Source organism: Saccopteryx bilineata, chromosome 6 (assembly GCF_036850765.1).
Source record: "Saccopteryx bilineata isolate mSacBil1 chromosome 6, mSacBil1_pri_phased_curated, whole genome shotgun sequence".
Lineage (NCBI taxonomy): Eukaryota > Metazoa > Chordata > Mammalia > Chiroptera > Emballonuridae > Saccopteryx > Saccopteryx bilineata.
Genome location: NC_089495.1, coordinates 104,892,063 through 104,908,585, shown reverse-complemented (window position 1 = coordinate 104,908,585; position 16,523 = coordinate 104,892,063). Strand labels below are relative to the sequence as shown.

General features: G+C 38.6%; 1 protein-coding gene across 2 annotated transcripts in view; it reads right to left on the bottom strand.

Annotated features, from left to right (window-relative positions):
* Positions 1-16,523, bottom strand: part of COG3 (component of oligomeric golgi complex 3) — a 70,876-nt gene that overhangs the window by 15,446 nt on the left and 38,907 nt on the right. For both annotated transcript variants that reach the window (XM_066235414.1, XM_066235415.1), the window contains 3 exons: positions 8,927-9,047; positions 6,410-6,498; positions 6,166-6,300 (listed from right to left, as the gene is read on the bottom strand). In XM_066235414.1, the coding sequence (XP_066091511.1) occupies positions 6,166-6,300; positions 6,410-6,498; positions 8,927-9,047 (345 nt within the window). The remainder of the gene's footprint in view (positions 1-6,165; positions 6,301-6,409; positions 6,499-8,926; positions 9,048-16,523) is intronic.

Here is a 16,523-nt window from a genome sequence, read left to right as displayed (position 1 = left end):
AACAGCAAGTAAAGCCCAAATGTAGTAGAAGGAAGGAAATAATAAAGATCAGAGCAGAAATAAATGACATAGAGGCTAAAAAAACAATACAGAGGATCAATGAAACTAGGAGCTGGTTCTTTGAAAAGGTAAACAAGATTGATTAACCTTTAACTAGAATCATCAAGAAAAAGAGAGGACTCAAATAAATACAATTAGAAATGAGAGTGGAGAAATAACAACTGACACAACAGAAATACAAAATATTGTAAGAAAATACTATGAAGAACTGTATGCCAAAAAACCAGACAACCTATATGAAAAAGATAAGTTCCTTGAAACATACAATCTTCCAAAAATCAATCTGGAAGAATCAGAAAACCTAAACAGACCAATTACAACAAATGAGATCGAAACAGTTATCATAAAACTCCCAACAAAAAAAAGTACTGGGCCTGATGGCTTCACAAGTGAATTCTACCAAATATTCAAAGAAGAACTAACTCCTTTCCTTCTCAAACTATTTTTAAAAATTCAAGAGGAAGGAAGACTTCCAAAGCTCCTTTTATGAGGCGAGCATAATTCTGATTCCAAAACCAGGCAAAGACAACACAAAGAAAGAAAATTATAGGCCAGTATCTCTGATGAATATAGATGCTAAAATCCTCAACAAAATATTAGCAAACCGGATCCAACAATATATGGAAAAAATCATACACCATGATCAAGTGAGATTTATTCTGGGGAGGCAAGGCTGGTACAATATTCATAAATCAGTCAATGTGATTCATCACATAAACAAAAAAAAGGAGAAAAACCATATGATAATTTCAATAGATGCAGAAAAAGCATTTGATAAAATCCAGCACCCATTCATGATCAAAACTCTCAGCAAAGTGGGAATACAGGGAATATACCTCAACATAATAAAAGCCATCTATGAGAAACCCACAGCCAACATCATACTCAATGGGCAAAAATAAAAGCAATCCCCTTAAGATCAGGAACAAGGCAGGGGTGCCCCTTTCACCACTCTTATTCAACATAGTCCTGAAGTCCTAGCCACACCAATCAGACAAGAAGAAGAAATAAAAGGCATTCAAGTTGGAAAAGAAGAAGTAAAACTATCATTATTTGCAGATGATATGATATTGTATATAGAAAACCTTAAAGTCTCAGTCAAAAAACTACTGGACCTGATAAATAAATTTAACAAAGTGGCAGGATATAAAATCAATACTCAAAAATCAGAGGCATTTTTATACGCCAACAATGAACAGTCAGAAAGAGAAATTAAGAAAACAATCCCCTTCACTATTACAACCAAAAAGTAAAGTGCCTAGGAGTAAACTTAACCAAGGAGACTAAAGACTTGTACTCGGGCCTGATCTGTGGTGGCGCAGTGGATAAAGCGTCGACCTGGAAATGCTGAGGTCGCCAGTTCGAAACCCTGGGTTTGCCTGGTCAAGGCACATATGGGAGTTGATGCTTCCAGCTCCTCCCCCCTGTCTCTCTCTCCTCTCTCTGTCTCTCTCTCTCCTCTCTAAAATGAATAAATAAAATAAAAATTAAAAAAAAAAAAGACTTGTACTCGGAAAATTACAAAGCATTGATAAAAGAAAGCAAGGAAGATACAAACAAGTGGAAGCATATACTGTGCTCATGGTTAGGAAGAACAAACATCATTAAAATGTCTATATTACCCAAAGCAATCTATAAATTCAATGCAATACCAATTAAAATACCAATGACAAACTTCAAAGATATAGACCACATATTCCAAAAATTTATATGGAACCAAAAAAGAACACAAATAGCCTCAGCAATCTTAAAAAAGCAGAATAAAGTGGGAGGTATCACACTTCCTGATATCAAATTATACTACAAAGCCATTGTACTCAAAACAGCCTGGTACTGGCATAATAACAGGCATCTAGATCAATGGAACAGAACAGAGAACCCAGAAATAAACCCACAGCTCTATGTACAACTGATATTTGACAAAGGAGGTAAGGAAATACAATGGAGTAAAGTCAGCCTCTTTAACAAATGGTGTTGGAAAAATTGGACAGCTACCTGCAAAAAAATGAAACTAGATCACCAGCTTACACCACTCACAAAAATAAACTCAAAATGGATAAAAGACTTAAATGTAGGCCGTGAAACCATAAGCATCTTAGAAGAAAACATAGGCAGTAAGCTCTCAGACATCTCTCGGAGCAATATATTTGCTGATTTATCTCCACGGGGAAGTGAAATAAAAGGATAAACAAATGGGACTTTATCAAACTAAAAAGCTTTTGCACAGCTAAAGACAACAAGAACAGAATAAAAAGACAAACTACACAATGGGAGAACATATTTGACAATACGTCTGATAAGGGGTTAATAACCAAAAATTTATAAAGAACTTGTAAATCTCAACACCAGGAAGACAAACAATCCAATCAAAAAATGGGAAAAAGAAATGAATAGACACTTCTCCAAAGAGGACATACAGATAGCCAATAGGCATATGAAAAAATGCTCAACATCACTAATCATTAGAGAAAGGCAAATTAAAACCACAATGAGATATCACCTCACACCAGCCAGAATGGCGCTCATCAACAAAACAACACAGAATAAGTGCTGGCGAGGATATGGAGAAAAGGGAACCCTCCTGCACTGCTGGTGGGAATGCAGACTGATGCAGCCACTGTGGAAAACAGTATGGAGATTCCTCAAAAAACTGAAAATCGAACTGCCTTTTGAGCAAGCTATCCTACTTTTAGGAATATACCCCAAGAACACCATAGAACGGCTCCAAAAGGAGAAATGCACCCCCATGTTTGTGGCAGCATTGTTCACAATAGCGAAGATCTGGAAACAGCGCAAGTGTTCGTCAGAGAATGAGTGGATTAAAAAGCTTTGGTACATATATACTATGGAATACTACTCAGCCATAAGAAATGATGACATCGGATCATTTACAATAACATGGATGGACCTCGATAACATTATACAGAGTGAAATAAGTAAATCAGAAAAAACTAAGAACTATATGAATCCATACATAGATGGGACATAAAAATGACACTCAGAGACATGAACAAGAATGTGATGGCAACGGGGGTGGGTGGGTGGGGGGAGGAGGGATGGGGCGAGGATGGAGAGAGGGAGTGGGGGAGGGGAGGGGCACAAAGAAAACCAGATGGAAGGTGACAGAAGACAATTTGACTTTGGGGTAGGGGTATATAGCACAATCAAATGTCAAAATAATCTGGAGATGTTTTCTCTCAACATATGTACCCTGATTTATCAATGTCACTGCATTAAATTTAATAATAAAAAAATAGTCTCATTAGAAAAATTTGAGCCTGCTCAGGTGGTAGCGCAGTTAATAGTGTCCACCTGGGATGTTGAGGACCCTGGTTCGAAACCCCACAGTCGCCAGCTTGATCGCAGGTTCATCTGGCTTGAGCACTGGTTCATCCCGCTTGAGCGCAGGGTCACTGGCTTGGGCATAAGATCATAGAGCATGTATGGTCTTCTAGAACTTACTTTACTTTTCTAAATAAATTTCATGAATTGTGCCCCCAAATCAGGACGTTTATACTAGACTTAGTAAGATGTAGAAACGTTTATCTCGTGTATGTTGGTCACGAGATAAACATTTCTACATCTGTAAAACTTTAGGTTCTCAGTCTGTGAAGTTGTTGTTTTTACTTCAGGTGCCAAGAGTGTGATGGGAATAAATGAAAAGGAAGCATCTCAACAAGAACAGCCCAAGAAGGAGCTACATAGACAAAAAAGTCAATCGGCAGCAGGTGACAGGGGATCAAAACCAAACCCCAAGTCTTTAGGCTCAAAAACAAGTTTTCTGACAACCTAAGAGTGTTCTCTACATACTCACACAATTTGTTTTATAATGCAAACCCATATATATTTATAAAATCAGTCCAAACATAGAAGCAAGCTGAGGACACTTTATTTCCATGAAACTTACATCTAAATGGTAAATACTGAGACCTACAAGCATCCATCCAAGTGAAAGATGAAATACTACTTCCTTTCTGTACCTGTGGATGCTGTTTTTCCTACAATCATTTATCAAGGTAGAAGCACTGCTTGCCAGAGACAGAAGATTCTGCTTTTGCAGATTTACCTTCAAAAAATCATTTTTAAGTTTTTAAATCCTTTATTCTGTCTCTGCTATTCAGAATAGTACTAACACTCACCAGGACAACATAAAAACGTGTGGTCCACAAACTCTAGGAAGCCAAGTCTTAAATGACCACATGTAGCTGTGCACCTGTGCATGCACACACGTGCATACAGTGTGTGTCTTTGTGTCTGACTCATTCTATGCCAACAGGACAGGGGAAGGGACCTGAATTTGGAATAAGACACCATAAAAGTGATGCTCAGTCCACTGCTAAATATTCTGACTGGAAACTCATAAGGAGCAGTGAAGGACCAGGGCTGGAAAAGGAAAACTGAGGCAACTGTGAACGATCTAAGCAAGGGTACCACAGGTTGAGAAGGGGTGGGACTGGCTTCTCAATGACGATTAGAGGAGGGCCCTTCCCTCACCAACCCTGCAGAGAGATGTATACAAAGAGATGCATGAACAGCTTAGCTATATATATGTCCCCACTATGGACACAGAGCATGTGCATGGAGAGCCTTTATATAACTCAGACTTGGAATATATATTTTCTACATAAATCTCTAATTTTTTTAAAATGCTCATACTCTCCAGAGTCTTCCAAAATATACAGCTGGACAGTTCTGCCAGGTTTATCAGACTATCCTAAGGTCAGCTTGGACAACTGCACCAGTAAATTTTCATTCTCTTATTTCAAGGAAACTGTGCTTTTCTAGAAAAATGCTTTAATCAACTTGTTCCTATGGAACATTTCACTCTGCTGCTCTGTTATTGCAAAATACTCATCTACAATATTTCCCACCGATGTTAATGTGGATGTTTTCCCAAAAACAGTATAAACTATAATCTATAAGCTGGCTTTCCATCAGTAAAAACTATGATATCTTATCAATAAATTACAAAGTATCAATACTTGTACCACTTTTTAAAATTAAAACCTGGGATAAAACTTTTCCACCATCTCTCTTTTTAAATTTATGTGGCGGGGAAAAACACATAAACACACTGCAAATACTTGACCTGCATGGACTAAAATCCACCGGATGATTAATACCCTCCAACGACGAACAAAGAGTGGGGTGGTTAAACATTGCTGTATTTGCTTTTTTGGTTTTTATTATTTTTTAAAACTAACACATTCTGTTGTTATCACAGGCTTCAGGTATTAAGTGTTTGTGGAACCAGCAACAGTTAGTTTCTTCTGAAAAATCTGCTCAGCTCTCTCCTGGCCATGTCACAGATACACATGTCTCCCAAGACTTAGATAAGCAAATTTGAGAGAAAGGTCGATGGTATTGCTATTCTTTTTATGTTTTCTAATTACAAGTCTGGACAAGCAGTAGAGTCTTAATAAATTAAATAAAAGTTAATCTCAAGACTTTAAAAATAGCTATAAGAAAAGTCCTTAGTAACAACACTTAATGATTAGGTTGAACAGGAAATTCAAAATAGCCATGATCTGAATTTTTCATTGTGGTATTAACCAGTTAATAATAGATTTTAGCTAGGAGACAGAAAGATAGACAGATGGGTACAAACTCATGTATCTGGTGATTAACAATGAAGTGATATAAAATCTTCAATTTTTGATTATCCTTGCAAATGCAAAGGAGAAAAAGCATGTAGAACAGAGGAAAATAATTCATCCATTTAAGTAACAGGAACCCCCAATGAGCAGGATGGTGAATACTGTCACGCAGGTCCTGACCCAGAACAGCGGGCGCCCAGACCACACACAGGCACACACTCCCAATGTGGACCAACAGAACACAGCTAACCAGAGGTCCGCTATCACTAGCTCTGCAATAGCAGCATTCTTCTCTTAGACACTGAAAACCCTACAAGCAGTTTTTATCTCAAAGTTCAAAACAATACACTTCCATAAAAAGAAACAGCATGATTTCCTAGACAAAATCCTGAAGACGTGGCCTCACTATCTCTTTCTGCCAGAACTTTCACAAGAGAGGAACTATCGGAAAAGGAAACCTAGAGAGGAATTCACAGTGACTTTCTGGAACCTGCACTCAGGTTGGTACCTTTGTCATGAACTCCTCCAGCTGCTCCACAAACTGCTTGGTCTGCTGCTGAATAAACTGCTCACAGGCCGACTTCAGGTGACGGTCCACGTCTTTTTTAGAGTCAAGATAGTGTTCTCTTATCTCAGGAGTACCCTAAAAAAGATGACAATCAATCCCTCCTGTTTTGAAGTGCCTAAAAGTTACCAGGCATGTAAAGAATGTCATTTATCTCCCACCACCAATGAAGCAGAGTCCTCCTCACCTCCAACAAGAACTCTATCAAGGCATTGTTGCTATTCAGCCTAAAAAATCTTGGAACGGTCATAGGGTTCAGGATTTTAAATGCTGCATCTGTGAAACAGAATTACTCATCCAGTAAATATGTACAGTTTCAACAGAAAAGCTGATTACTGTTCAGTGTGTTAACATATATTCGTTCTTTATTACCACAAAGTGAGAACAGTTTCATTTTCATCAAACCAGCTCCACAACAGTGCAGTTAGCATCAAGATGGCCACAGCACCCACACACAGTTATTTTCTAGAAGTTAGAAATGTAAGATGACTATCAAACTTAATTATTCATTTATTGAAAAAAAGAAAAATGATAAATGGTAATTGATACCTTAAATTTCACTGCTTTACTTTTATGATGACAAATAAGTGTTTGAAAAAAATATTCATATACTTACCCAGCTTCTTTTGTTAAGATCCTGGCTGGCACAGAAATTTATTCATTTGAAACGGAGTGAATAAGTTAATGTGTCAGCCAGAAAGAAAACACCAAAAGGACATATTTACCCCTTAACCTCCAGACTAACTAGAATCTATGTAAAGTATTAATCGAGGTCTCATTGATGTTCAAATGCAATAAGATACAGCATTAGTCATGAGAGGTTAGAGGCTTAAAAGTAAAGATAGTAAGTATTATTAAGGGGTAGTCAGTAAAAGGCATATCTTTGCTTTGCCAGACTAGAGAAAGCAAAGCATATAAAGGTTCCAATCCTGGTTTTCCACAAGGGCCCTTACTGCCCTAACCCTGATCTCACTATTAGACAGTGTTCAGAGTGAGGCTTTAATAAACAGAATCAGATCAACTTATGGAAGATTACATAAACTTCATAATGTTTTAGAGAAAATATATTTTAAGCCGGTATTCGCCAAAACTTTAGGGTACTTCATTTTCTCACACCTGAGTGGATCTATAATAGGACCCAGCAGCAACAAATTATGAATTTTTTTAAAAAATGAAAGAAAGTAGATCAGCTCTGCTTTATCCTATCACTAAAATAAAGACTATCAGTGCCTGGCATGCTTCAAGGTTAAGAGCACCATTTCCACATCTCTCACTGAAAAGAAGAAAATCAACTAGAATGGTTGAGAGACAGAAGCTTCTGATGAGAATAAACTGAAAAAAAATTACGCATTCTCTCAGGACAAAAGCCAAGAAAACTGGCCGTTATAAAAAAAAAAAACCAAAAACACAAAGTATACAAATGACACGCAAGGTCACTATCCAAATTCCAACAGAACCAAAAAGCATTCTCTGCAGTGGAAAGAAGAGACCACGTTGGATCTCAGGTGAGTTAAATAAACTCGACTAATTTATAGGCACAATCATTCGGGAATAACCTACTACCCTTGGAAATCCTGTATCTGGAGCTCCAGTGAACCACAGAACATAGAAAATAACTGAGTGACTATGAATTTTCTCAATTCCCCCCAAGACATAAGAAAGCTCATTCATTACATAAAGGAATGACTTAAGTCATTAGAGCTCAATTCTCTTGAAAATGGTTAAGAAAAGATAAAGTTTAGGTAATTTTTAAGTAATTAAGAAAAATAAGAAGTATTTGCAGTATATTCTTCACTGCCTAAGATCAACATCTTAGATCATCGCTTATTAATTCCGAGACAAATCGTTAGGACAGATGAAGCATCTCTCCCAAGATAACTCAGTTACTACTACCAACTCAAACACCCTAGCACTAGAGCCGTGATGGCGAATCTTTTTATAAAAACTGCCCACTTTTGCAGTGCTGGTCAACCTGGTCCCTCCCGCCCTAGAGGACAGGTTGACCAGCACTGCAAAAGTGGGTGGTTTTTATAAAAAGGTTTGCCATCATGGCTCTAGAACATGACTTAAAAACCAACTGCTTTAACAATAATACCACTTACGTTCATTTGAAAACCTTAAGCTTACAAAGCACTTTAATATATATTTTCATTCTTAATGACCTTAATTGATCTTGATAACCTGGTAAAGGTATCATGACAAGTTGATTATGCTCATTTTACCGGGCACATGAAAGCTACAACACCCATCCATCACACAAGAGCCAGGAAACGCTGAACCAGGGACAGAACTCAACTTCTCAGACTCAGATAAGTACAGTTCCCCTTTTACCCAGCTGGCTTCCAGAATTTTAATGAACTGACAAACTCAGTGTTTAAAACCAACCAATTAGCTGACACTGTAAGTAGCTGTTATACTGGTTTTTCATTTTTTAACTGGTTATGGTAATTCGCAGCAGAGTCTAAGAGAGGTAATACTATCTTACAAACTGCAATGCTCAGATATAGCTCCTTTCATAGAGAAAATACAGCAAGTATAGGTGTAATTAGGATGTTGACAGCTCAGCTTAGTGTGAACAAGTAACATGCCCAGCAAGCACAGCATGCAAAGAATTGCAGATGAACATAAAATAAACCTATAACCTGTGCTGACACATTGGGACAGGCCAAACACACCCCACTGTGCAGCCAGGACGATAAAGTACCTCTAGTTTTCTTGAGGTCCAGGGAAATTTCCTTAATGGTGAATTCAGTGTGAAATGGAGCAATTTGTTCACGAAGAATCAAAAGATGCTTTATTAAGAAAAGTTGTCCATCAATCTGAGTCTGAATGATAAGGCAGAAAAATGGATATTATCACATATTAAATAAAAGTCTGAACACACAGAACACATACATACATTATTAATCAACATCAATCTAAGTTTATGGTGCCTGACCTCCTTTCACTTTATAACTTTATGGCACCAACACTCCCCTTTGCTGTGCAATGAACTCTCCCCACACTATCCAGATTAGAATTATCTGGAAAAATCTTGCTTCAACCTCTTACAAACACTGTCACCTGCTCTACTTAGTAAATCTAAGAAGGTAAATCAGACAAAGGATATAAAGCACACATTTAGAAAGGGAAGTCAAATCTATTTTAACCTGGCACAAAGGTTGAAGAGAGCATGCAGCCTAACAACCTCAGCACAGAGCAGGAAGTAACACAAAAGTTCGAAGTGTGAGCGCCATTCTGACTCCTTGTGCCTTTCCAGTTTTGCTTCAGTAACGCAGCTTTCACTGATGGATCACAGTGGCTTCAAAATCCAGAGCATCTAAAATACTCATCTTTCTACAAAAGTACCAGAGAGGCCTCCAAACATACAGTGGTCTGAGCTTGCCATTTTGGATTATCCTGCCACCAACAGTGCCTCTAGCCCTGCGAGTCTCTGCATTTCCTTTTCCCTCTCAGGACCCATCCAAAGGCGTCTTGTGATTCCAGTTCAGTTCACAAAGCTCTTACCCAAATAGTGAATAATCATAGCTCTCATTTCAGAAAAGAGTTTATATTAACAAGAGGAAGGCTGTTTGCTTCTTCTTGCTGCTATTCAGATTAGTATCCTACTTTGAAAATATTTCTAATGAAATTTTACTAACTTAGGAAAAGAATAAGGGGGCTAGGAAACAAAGCAACTCCTCTCTGGTCTCTCCACACCTTCTACACCAGGGGTCCCCAAACTTTTTACACAGGGGGCCAGTACACTGACCCTCAGACTGTTGGAGGGCCAGACTATAAAAAAAACTATGAACAAATCCCTATGCACACTGCACACATCTTATTTTAAAGTAAAAAACAAAACAGGAACAAATACAATATTTAAAATAAAGAACAAGTAAATTTAAATCAACAAACTGACCAGTATTTCAATGGGAACTATGCTCCTCTCACTGACTACCAATGAAAGAGGTGCCCCTTCCGGAAGTGCAGCAGGGGCTGGATAAATGGCCTTAGGGGGCCGTATGTGGCCTGTGGGCTGTAGTTTGGGGACCCCTGTTCTGTATAAACACAGAATCAATATGCAAGCATGACTGATGGAAACTAATGCTGCACTCTGGAATACAACATTAGATAAGGAGGGAATGCTACATACATATTTTGAATACGTGCTCTACTTTTAAAAGAACCAGTAACTCCAATGGTGAAAATAGTATACTATAGATTCAATTTACTTTAGTAAAGCTGTTGTGATCCAGCAAATAGTACCATTTTAGTTTACTGATATACGAGGTGCTCAATTTAAGTATGAAAGAACAATTTCTTGCCTTAAAAAACTCTCTAAAATCATTTTCACTTATCTTTTTTTTTTTAAATTGAGGAAGAATTTGAGATCTAGTTCTCCAGCACATGCCATCAGCTGGTTCAAATAAACTCTTATAAAACTTCTCCACATGCCTGACCTGGGGTGGCACAGTGGACAGAGCACTGACCCAGAATGCTGAGGTCACAGGTTCGAAACCTTGGGTTTGCTGGGTCAAGGCATTTACGAGAAGCAACTACTATGAGTTGATGCTTCCTGCTCCTTCCCCAACCTCTTTCTCTCTCTCCTTACTCTAAAATCAATCAATAAAATTTTTTTAAAATTTTAAATTCTCCATAGGTTTGGACATTTTTACATAAACATGTATTTGACATAGTTAGCAGGACTCTGAAGAAGGCCACCCAGGACCACCCTGCACACCGAATCCAGTACTATAAACAAATAAGGGCCCATGTGCCCCACCAGCTCCCCACTTGGGCAAGTTTCTCTCAGACTCTGGGCCTCCTTAGTAGCAGGCCATGACTTTATTTGAGCTGTTCTTAGAAAACCCGTGAGGTGGTAAGGGTTGAGATAACTTAAGAAAAGGGGGAAAAAATGGGCAGCTGCTTTTAATCTTTTTAACTGAATTGCTTACTGACAATCTAAATAAAATCTTTCCTGGTTACATAAGAGATTGAACTCTTTCTAACTCCAAAAGAGAAAGGACATTTGCTTCCCTAATCCCAACAGCCCCTGAAGTGATGGTGGGTGCTGAGACCTCTGAACCTGGAGGGAGTGGTGGAGACAGGCCGCAGAGCCGTCCACGGCAGCCGCGTGGCCGGGCCTGAGGAAGCCAGTGAGCCCGGGGGAAGGGCAGGCTCCCTGCAACGGTTCACTCCAGAGAGGGGCCCGAGAAAGAGGCCTGTACCTTGGAAAGAGTCACAGTTCTAGAGGCATCTGGTAAACTCTCTCTGACCCTTGCTCAGATATTCTCAGGTGACTAAGAAACTTAGTGGGGTCGCCTGAGAAAAATTTCCTCTAGGGCAGCAGTTTTCATACTTTCTAAAATTCTGTGGACAGCCAAAAAATATGTTTTGCCAATCTGACAAAAAAAAAATAGATGTAATTGTGATTCATCCACACTGAATAGCTATTGTTGTATTGGCTGTTGTCATTTTTTATTTGACAATCTAAGGGAAAAGAGGTCAGTGCCCCTGACTAATAGTTAGGGATTGCATGTTTTAAACATTCTTGCTGCACACCAGTTGAAAACTGCTGCTCTGGGGTGTAAAGCAGTCCTGCAGGGATATTTACTGAATTTGGCTCATCTGGTGACATGCACATAAGGCCTGGTTCATCCTAGAAGTTTGTTTAGACCAGGGGTCCCCAAACTTTTTACACAGGGGGCCAGTTCACTGTCCTTCAGACCGTTGGAGGGCCGCCACATACAGTGCTTCTCTCACTGACCACCAATGAAAGAGGTGCCCCTTCCAGAAGTGTGGCAGGGGGCCGGATAAATGGCCTCAGGTGGCTGCATGTGGCCCGCGAGCCGTAGTTTGGGGATGCCTGGTTTAGACTCTACAGATCTCAACATTAACATGCCTCCAAGTCCAACAAGCCCGACAGTCAGCCTCTCATTAATACTAAGATGACCAAGATAAGAATCCTGTAATATTTCTAAATTAATCTTTTGTGCACACAATTAGAAAAATTGACTTTAAAATTAGGGAGAAAGAATAAAAAGCGTATTTATTGGTCTCTCGGAGCTTCAGAAGGAGGATTGACGTAAGTGGATCAACCTATACGCTATTCAGGTGTCAGTCCAGCCCTTTGAGATATTAAAAACGGCTGTCCTGTTTTAAAAGGGGAAGGTCATTTGGGCCTTGATTTGTCAAGAACAGATATAAATTGTAAATTTCTCCAAAACAAAATTTAGGTCCAACTGTTCTATAACTCTGTCTGTGTATGTCTATATAGATATGTTGTAAATGTGAGATAATTTTCAACCTCCAGATGGTACTGTTAAAATTAATTTAAAGATGTACTTCTGTTCTCAGAAATATAGGCACTAATTCAAATGCTTTTCAAGTTCACACGATCTACGATTAATCCTTAGTAAATAAAAGCTAATTTATGTTTATTGGTTTAAGTAAAACATGTCTTTATTTCACCCGGGTTTTACAAAAATAAGTCCATGTTAACATTTGACACTGATGTCTATGAAATCTGTTTCTAGAGGTTATAAAATGCACTTGTAAATCTGCCAAGCTAAAGAACACAAATTGCTTATTTCTTCATTTTTATGAGAAATTGAGGTTTTAAGGATTAAAAATCTCAGTATGTGCAGGAATAACTTGGAGGGTTCCAGAAGGGCCCTGGAACACATCAAAGGATTTTTTATGTTAAATTGCATGAGAAACGTGTAAAACAACCAATGAAAATCTCCTAGGGTAAACAATGACTGTCACTTAAATAGTCGGGGCTATGGGAAACCCACAATGGCTGCTTGGTTCTTTTCCTGGTTCCCTGGCGAACCCATTTTTTGGTTTTTGCATTCCTCTGTATGCATCAGTGTGTTTAAGCTGAACTTAGATGAAGGATCTTATGAACTAACATTATCAAAAGGAGTTATCTTACTTATACTATTGCCAAGATTTGATAGAGTCACTTAAAGAAAATGCCACAGTGAGCTCCCAGGAAACAAAGACTCTAGATATTGTTTTTTGGAAAGAACATCAAATAAAAGACACTCTCCAATTCTACTGGAAGGGAACTGATCAGGCACACCACCACAAATGAACCTGGACTCATCTCTGACACTCGCCTCCCCTACAACGACAGCAGAGACTCCTCGAGGACACAAGGCTGCCAGTATCAGAGGCAGACAGCCATCCAAGACCTCGCAAGGTCTGTACACCTACTGAGTAATACTGAACTCAGGATGCATTCTGCTCGTCTTTGTCTTCATCTGTTTGATAATATCAGTCATAGTAATAGTTATACTATTATTAGTATAACCTTTTATATTGGCTTTTTGTATAGAATACAGTATAACTGTTAATGATTATTAAACATGTACCATATTTCCCCGTGTATAAGACACTCCAGTGTATGAGACACACCTTAATTTTGGGGCCCAAAATTTGAAAAAAAAAAGTATTATATAAAGTTACTGAACTCCAGTTTTATTCATCATAAAATTCAACAACTCCTCATCACTGTCAAAACTCCCATTCATTAGTTTGTCCTCATGTGTGTCTGCTGACAAATCACTGTCTTCAACAATGAACGCAAAAAGAAGCTCAAAAAAGCAGGAAATGCAAGTAAAAAAATCTACAACGACTGTATAAGACACACCCAGTTTTTAGACCCCAAATTTTTCAAAAAAGGGTGCATCTTATACATGGGGAAATACAGTATTAGATAACTGTTAATACTCTTTTCATGGTTTATGTAAATATTATACTAGATGCCAAAGAAAAATAGAACTTGGCAATTAGACAAAACTCAAATGTGACAGTTCACAGGATAGAAATGATTCGGTGCTTTATTTGCAACGAAGGCCATAAGAGCTAACTGTCTTTCATTTAACTGCCCTTCCCTTTTTACAAAAAAATTAGCCTCCACTCAGATCCCAGTTACAGTATTGCCTTATCCCCAGTGATCAACAAGAAAACATCATACTAAGCCTGCCTGGGAATGAGCCTTCCTAGCACTGTGAGACTACACTATCTGACCAAAAGGTTAGTCATCAATGTATCCTTTGGACTGGCGCATGACCAAGAGAAGGAACTATGGACGAAAAAAGGGATTGTATTGAAAGTAAACTCAGGGTCATTTGATCATAAATTCCTAACTAGGCAGGTCACGATGGGTAGTCATGCCCCAGCAATACTACATCTTTACAAAATAAGTTATCTTTGCTTTAGAAATCCCTGTCCATTGTTTCTGTGAATACAGGTTAACACACCTTTAAAATGCCTCTTTTCCAACTCCTCTAAGATGTAACCGCCCTCAAGAGCGCTAATAATCGTAACTATCCTATAGTCCACTCCCCACCTTGGTCTCTCCCACCTTCATGTAATCTTCCTTGCATACACTCCTTCATTTCAAATGCATAAGAGAAACTGCATACTGTTACAGTGTAGAGCATTTGAGAACTTACTACCTAATATATGTCACCAATTTGGTTCAAATAAACTCTTATTTAAAAAAAAGAAAAAAGCTAAAAGTATACAAACTCAGCCATGAAGTAAATTTGTTGATACTTAACAAATTAAGGGCTTCCTCACACATCCTTAAACCTAATACTTAAACACATACTTAAACATAATATGTAGGAAACAGAATTAGATAAAGAAGGCAATGAGGGCAAAGACTGAATAATCAAAAGGCTCTTTGGCTGCTCCCTTACAAGAGGACATAAGCATATGAATTTTTAATTAGGACACTGCTTTTCCTCTTGATGAGAAGGAACAAGAAACACATGCTCTGAACAGACACTTCTCCCAGGAAGAAATACAAATGGCCAACAGATATATGAAAAGATGTTCATCTTCTTTAGTTATTAGAGAAATGCAAATCAAAACTGAAATGAGATACCACCTCACACCTGTTAGATTAGCTATTATTAACAAGACAGGTAATAGCAAATGTTGGAGAGGCTGTGGAGAAAAAGGAACCCTCATACACTGTTGGTGGGAATGTAAAGTAGTACAACCATTAGGAAGAAAGTATGGTGGTTCCTCAAAAAACTGAAAATAGAACTACCTTATGACCCAGCAATCCCTCTACTGGGTATATATATAACCCCAAAAACTCAGAAACATTGATACGTAAAGACACATGCAGCCCCATGTTTATTGCAGCATTGTTCACAGTGGCCAGGACATGGAAACAACCAAAAAGCCCGTCAATAGATGACTAGATAAAGAAGATGTGGCACATATACACTATGGAATACTACTCAGCCATAAGAAATGATGACATCGGATCATTTACAGCAAAATGGTGGAATCTTGATAACATTAAACGAAGTGAAATAAGTAAATCAGAAAAAAACAGGAACTGCATTATTCCATACGTAGGTGGGACATAAAAGTGAGACTAAGAGACATTGATAAGAGTGTGGTGGTTACGGGGGGAGGGGGGAGAGGGAGAGGGAAAGGGGGAGGGGGAGGGGCACAAAGAAAACTAGATAGAAGGTGACAGAGGATAATCTGACTTTAGGTGATGGGTATGCAACATAATTGAACGACAAGATAACCTGGACTTGTTATCTTTGAATATATGTATCCTGATTTATTGATGTCGCCCCATTAAAAAAATAAAATTATTAAAAAATAAAGAGAGAAAGAAAGAAAGAGAAACACATGCTCACTGTAGAAAACCTGGCAAATTAAAGTGTAAGAAAAAGGAGGAAAATTATCCACAGTCACCCAAAAGCTTTCCATGTTGCATTTTAGCGCCAGGACTCCAAATTCTTTTGAGGGGGTTTTTTAGTTTGTCTAACGCCTTTAAATTAGAAATCAGTGTGTAAAGCTGGAAGCCCGGAAAGGTTAACAAGGTGTGAACACTCCAAGCAGAAAAGAAGCCTCTGCTGGGAACAGCCCCCCACACCCTCCCTGTAGGCAGGCGGCAGGTATTTAAGTGCAGAGTCAGCAGGGCAACACTTTCAACCACGCTGCACTTCAGGAAGAAAACCTCAGGGGACAGGGGAGAAGCGCAGGCCAGCAGCTAGAAAACAGTAGGCACGAAGTCATGGCAACTACTTCCGGTCATAGAACCTAGTGGTCAACAAGAAAACATCAATGGGCCACAACTGCCTGTTCCCAAACTGACTGGCTGATTTCCTCCAAGTGAGCCATTCAACTACTATTTAAAACATCATTATAAAATAAAACAAAACCTCATTGTAGGGATGACAACAATTTGCCACGTTTCCCTAAAAAACCTTGTTTTGATATTCCAATCCAAGGAAACAGGCAGTCTACACCTCCCAGCTGCTAAGGCTGTAACA